The sequence below is a fragment of the Parasteatoda tepidariorum genome, chromosome 7 (assembly GCF_043381705.1).
Source record: "Parasteatoda tepidariorum isolate YZ-2023 chromosome 7, CAS_Ptep_4.0, whole genome shotgun sequence".
NCBI lineage: Eukaryota > Metazoa > Arthropoda > Arachnida > Araneae > Theridiidae > Parasteatoda > Parasteatoda tepidariorum.
Genome location: NC_092210.1, coordinates 32579021 through 32585498, shown reverse-complemented (window position 1 = coordinate 32585498; position 6478 = coordinate 32579021). Strand labels below are relative to the sequence as shown.

Here is a 6478-nt window from a genome sequence, read left to right as displayed (position 1 = left end):
TGGGTCACTGGGGAACCAAAACAGCGACCCCCCCCCTCTGTCTTTTAGAAAAATTGAAGAATATAACCAATTCTTGGTTCTTTTTCTTCTCTTTTGTTGTAGAATCTGAATCATCTTGATCAATCCGGAGAATTGGACAATTCAATTAATCGAAGTTCGAATACTACAGGTTCGACTATTTTACAAAACACCTCAGCATGATTTAATTTTAGAAAACTTTCATACTCCCTTTTTAATGATTTTGTTCTGACATTTATAGTAATTTGTAAACGTTAATATTTTTAGCAGCTATGAATTCAAGTCAAGTTCAATTTTATGGGAATTTGACTTATTCAGATGCCGTTAAAAAATATTAACATTTACAAATTTTTATGTGTACTCTTTGCACACTGCAAAAAATTTCGATGTATAGTTGCTATCATTTTTAGTATTGAGATAAACGCTTTTATGCATTCTTAAAAACATTTTAAATAAATACATTTTTAAGTTCAGAACTATAGTTATCATGTATCGTGCAAAAAAAAATTATATAAAATTTATAAAATAACAATATTTTTAAAAATGAATGTGAATAAATTTCTAGAATTGCTGTTGCTTGTTTTATATGATATGTTCATTAAATTAATTTCAATACTCATAAAAATATGTGCTGTCAGAAAACAAACAAAAAAATGAATAAACAAATAAATATAACTGTTGGAGAAAAAAGGTTAATAAAAAGACTGCATGCACTGCAAAAACTTTTAGATTTCCTTAACTCCATTAATGGGAGCAACTATACATCAAAATTTTTTAAAGTGTATTAACTTTCGGATATAATCAAATTTTTAAATTCCAAAATCAATTTTTGTTCTTTTTCACATAATGCCACCTATTTTTCAATTTTCAAAGTCACCGCGGAACAAAAGAAGTGATTTTTCGTAGTCCTTTAGAAATTTTAAAGAATAGGAGCAATTTCTGGTCGATATTTTTTCGTGTGATATGCTCAGATAAACACATTTATTAATCCAGTGTATTAATTAATCCAGTAAGAACGTCGATCAATTCGGTTGATCGGTGTTCAGATGAAAAGCTCTCTGCTGCATAAGTGATGATAATAATAAATAAATATATCTTCTGTAAAAAAAAATTTCATGGTTAAACTTCTTAAACAGAATATTATTTAACAGTATTAATCTCAAATATATATGTATTAGTAATGTTTGAACTATTGTTTAATTTAAAGCATAGAAGCGTGAAAGATATGCGCGCGCCTTTTCCGATTGGAATTTCGATAACGTAACTTTACTTCATTGCGTTATAAATATCTGATCAATTAGAGTAGAACTCACTCATATAAAAGGACCGAAGAAAGTTTTAGTTCACAAAGTAGGACTAATCATTCAAAAAAGCAAAATGATCAAGATAGCTGTAAGTAGTTTTTTAATGACTTTGCAGACACATCTAAAAATGTTTCTTTTTTATGCACCTTTTTATTTCTTTTCTTGTACTGCTTTAAGCAATTGCTCTTAAAATGATTTACTTAATATAATACAATCATAGTGCTGTTATTAAATTCAAAGTTTAAATACTTTTTTGAAAGAATTTAATTTACAGAAAAAATTTCCTCCTTTTTTTTAATAAGTAACAAAGTTATATTCAAACAAAATTTTGACAAATAAAATAAATTACTTCAAGTAAAACAAAGTTTTAATCGAATTTCACCTTTTAACTAAAAACATGATCAAATTTAATTCTTTCGAAAAAAAATTTAACTATTAAAATCTATTTCTTATATCAAAACTTAAAAAAAGTTTTCGTCCCTTCTCACTTTTTTTAGAAATAAATTTATTTTTGCGAAATTTTCTGAGTGTTTTAATAATTATATTTGTCGTATTTCAAAAAAGAAAGTGGGTCTTGAAATTTGATTAAATGTCTTAAATTCAATTTTATTTTAGCTTTTATGAATCAGTTACTTAAGTAATTTTCTATTTGTTAAAAATAATAATAAGAATTACCAGAAGTTCATTGGAAAGGCACTTGAGCTAGATTTATTATTGAACAGTTTTTCAAAAAAATCTTAACTTCCATACGATTTTAAATATTTTAAAACTTTTGTTTTTCGGACGTATTATAAAATTTTATGACTCCAATATGAAGTGAATGTTTGCCATTTTGTTAACGAATATTATAAAAGAAATTATTTATATGGATGAAAAAACTGATTGAATGTCATCAATGTTAAAAGAAAATCGTATCAAAGATTTTAATTAAATCACTTTCTTAGAAATAAAACTAGCAGTTATACTCCATAAAACGGGGAGTATATTTTTTTAAAAGCATTTATGAAAAATTTTAATAGTTATTTAATTATAATTCAATATTATAAACGAACATTTTTAGAAAAAAATATATTAAAACACTCCATAAAGTTTTGTTTCTGATACGTCAATGTTTTTATTAATAATTGAAAGTTTTATAGGGATAAAATTTATTACAGGCTAGTTATACATTAACTCTTAGCTTTATTAGACATATTTTTCAATCTTTTGAATTTCAATTAATTATATTTTAATGTTTCAGCTTTTCTTTTTGGCTTGCTTCGCTTTCGTTTATGGCAATGATGTTATACATCATTACGGCAAACATGGTGGACATGGCGTAAGTTCCCGGTATTTCATTAAATCTCAAGGGCACGGACTCGGATATGGAGGGTATGGTCTTGGCTACGGTGGATATGGACTCGGCTATGGTGGATCCGGACTTGGATATGGTGGATATGGGCTGGGATATGGAAGTTACGGTGCAGGATATGGAGGCTATGGTCGTTACGGATATGGATTTTAAAGGTAAGATCATACTTACAAAGTAAAGATTATATTGGATAGTTTAGGGATTACTGAATAATGGTAAATAATTGGTCACACTTTTGGAAACAGCTAACAAGTCTCTTTTGCCCAAAATATCATTTAGTATATAATAGCAAAAGTAATGAAATTAAATTAAATTAAAATCTTGAAAAATACGTTCATCAGTTGGACTAAAAAGGAGTAAATAATTTTGTTTTAATCAAATCTTAAAATCACTTTTAAAACTCACTGGGAGATATTTCGGGGTGACAAAAGTTCATTAAGAAATTGATCCTACATTTTACATGCGAGGTCCAGCAGGGGACTGATCGTAAAGAAACAGTTCCCAGTAGAACACTGAAGTCAAGATTCACTGACTGTGGTCAATAAGCGGGTGGGTGACCACTTTGATCAGTCTGCGTAGGGACCGAGGGAGAGCTGTATCGGTCCTCGTTAAACTTTTCTACCGTAAAGTGCTCAAGATCGCGTGCTGGTCACCGGGCTAACAAAGCAGGGGAGCCATCCCCTCTCCAGAGGATCGAAATTGCCATGTCATGTCCTCGAATCATCCTCAGGGATGTTTCCCAGACCGTCGCCAATAGTCCATTGTGCAGCTCTAGTGCGACGTAAATAAAATACCAACCTATCTTTACATGCGAGCTCGAATGAAAATAAAATGATTTCCATTTTAGTCAGCTATATACATAGATGTAGTCTCCTAATTCATGTATTTATTTTAGTCTCTTTAATTTTCTTAACTGTCAGTTTGTTTATGCCGTAAACTGGTCAAATTTTCGTACGGGGATAAAATTTTAATTAATTTTGATGTTAGACGTAGAGAATAAGTCAAAATTTGAACATTGTTTGGTGGCTTGCTCTTTATTTTGGTAGACGATAAATTTTAATCGTCGAGGGATATATTGGTCAGAAAACTATTGAAATATTTATTGTCGGCCAGCGCAGTGTTCCAATACAACTTTGGACACTCCAATTAAAGCGCAAATTCAGATTGATACATTCTTGGGATAAAATTTGAAGAAAACAAATTGCCTGTAGCGATCAAAAGATACAATGGAAACTTTTATCGACATCCACACACAGAATTCCAGAAGAGATTTAAGCTCTCTAATAAACCTAGCATTAGTCGGAATTTTGATTGATAAAATTTCATGCAGTGATGAAATGATGATTGTTTCATACTTGCGATTATCTTTATCCAAATGCAAAAATTAGTATATTTTGTTTTGTTAGAAATTTTTTGATTTATGGCATTATTGTCCCCTGTATTTGTTTACAGCTCTTTTTGCTTAAATACGATGTATTATTATCATGACATAAAGTACTATTATATTAATTAGAGTATAAAGGGAAGCCCTTAGCGAGTTTCCTTCATAGTTTATTAATTAATTATAACTTTCAGCATTTGTAAATAGATAATTTATTATTTATTTGTTTTTCAGGGCAATGATATCAGAAAGAAAGAAAATTTCTGGATTTCGTACAGTTTTGATTTGATGCTTTTTTATGTTGTTCTTGTGTTGTAATAAAGCATTGATTTTTTAAAAAAATAATTTAGTGGTTATTTTTCAATGTATTTTAAAATAAATTGTCCCATTTCCAAATAAAAACAAACTTTCAACCCTTTATTTACGAATTATTAATAAAATTATCAAATATGTGTAACCGTTTGAAGAATAATTTCTTTTTCAAAAATCAATAATTTTAAATTTTTAAATTAACTATTAACACATTTTTAAAAGAATTAATGAGCAAAATACACTGTTAAAATTTATTTTAAGTATTATTAAAAAATTTAAAGTATTTTTTTTTTATTATGTAACTATTGCATTAAAAGCGCAAATCTCGTCATCTAAAATTTCATTTATAGTATTTCGTAATCACCGCCCTTAATAGAAACTTATAAAAATTGTGCATTACACATTATTAATAGCAAAATGAAAGAAACTAAGACGGTATCGTAATCGGTTTCAAAACTGCAGAGTTGAGCGGGAGAAAAAATATTAAAACCAGTTTGATTGCCTTAGGATGTTTTGAGATATTTAGTTAGAATCAAAATAAAATAAGTTAATTTAAATCAGAAAAAAATCAAAAATACTCAAATTTTTGACGAACAAGTAATTTCTTTACCACACACAGAAAAATATTATGGTTAAATTACCGTCCTGCTTTTCAGGTAAGAAAAACCATAATTCTGGTTTAATAAAATCAAAGTATGTGGTATTTAAATCATTTATTTGGTAATTTTACAGTTTATGTGGTAACGGTTGACTGGAAATTCAAAATTTCAAAATTATAATTCTCATGAAAAGACTGAAACTGAATGCGATGCTCTAAGGCAGTGTTTCCCAAAGTGTGGTACGCGTACCACAGTTTAGCGGGGGTACGCGTTTTTATGTGAAATATGTTGCAACAAACGAAAAGTTCAAAAAAAAGCTAGACTTGAAAATTTACGATTACGTATTTTTCGATTGGCTATTTTTTGTAGAGTTAACAGTTAATAATTAGTGGAGTCAACTGTGGCTTTTAACTTGTGCAATTTTTTAGTAATTGCAATTTCATTAAGTGCAATTTTAGTAAGTGCAATTTTATAGTAAAGAAATACATTCATTTTCTTATTGGTGGTACACAGCGCTGCGAAAAGTTTTGGAAAGGTACACGAAAGCCATATAAGTTTGGGAAACACTGCTCTAAGGTATCAAGATAAAATTATCAAATTTTTCGACACTTTCCAAATTTATCACATATTATAAATTCATATTTTATTGTTAATCTTTGCCAAAATTAGAAATGCGCGTCGTTAATAATTACCGAGCTTTTTAGTGTTACTATAGAACTAGAAATACGGTAAATTTTACAATATTCTCTGTTAGTTTTGGTCACACTTTTTTCTCTGTCTATTTATGAAAACAAACTACAAGTTTAATGACTTTTAAAAACAATTGTATTTAAATAAACATAAAACTAAATTAATAAAATTGAAGTATGTACATTAAATAGCATATTATTTTATGAAGAACTAATGAAAAGGGATAATTTAAATCCTAATTTAGTCTTTTTCTTATTTTTTAGTCAATAAATAATAATTTTCGTGAAATACTCTCTCACTATTACTTTGGATAAAATTTATAATTACAATGAAATCTGACTTTAAAAATATCACAACCTTAAAAAGATATTTTGAAATTATTATGAGCAAAAATAAAATAATCCCCGCAAATTAAGAGCTTTATTTTAAAAAATTCACTTGATTTTAATCAATGATTTTCTTTCCAAAATATCGAGAGATTTAAAACTAATTTAAATCATGTCAACTCTGTTAAATATATAAAGGTATTTTAGAAAGCTAATCAAAAGTAATTTCGTAAAAAGTCAGTAATCCAATTTTTGAAAGAATTTGTTTTGTATTAAAAGCAAACGGTTCTACAAATAAATAGCTAGTGTTAGAATCATCCAACGCTATGAAAATTCAATACAATATTTAGTTTGCATCATGACTGAAAATTAGCAACAATTTGAGTAATATTTTTGATTCGAAAATAACCCCGGCATTTCGGTTAAAATATCTAGAGAAATCAATGGCTAAGCACCAAAACAATATTATTTCTCTATTGAAATTAAGATTCTTTAAG

At 28.0% G+C, this 6478-nt stretch overlaps 1 protein-coding gene across 1 annotated transcript; it reads left to right on the top strand.

Moving 5' to 3' along the window:
- Positions 1–1245: 1245 nt before the first annotated feature.
- On the top strand, positions 1246–4371 carry LOC122271610 (keratin-associated protein 19-2-like). The gene is made up of 3 exons (XM_043053517.2): positions 1246–1410; positions 2563–2828; positions 4289–4371. The coding sequence occupies exons 1-2, from the start codon at positions 1396–1398 to the stop codon at positions 2824–2826; spliced, it is 279 nt and encodes a 92-aa protein (XP_042909451.1). The 5' UTR covers positions 1246–1395; the 3' UTR covers positions 2827–2828; positions 4289–4371.
- The last annotated feature ends 2107 nt before the right edge of the window (positions 4372–6478 follow it).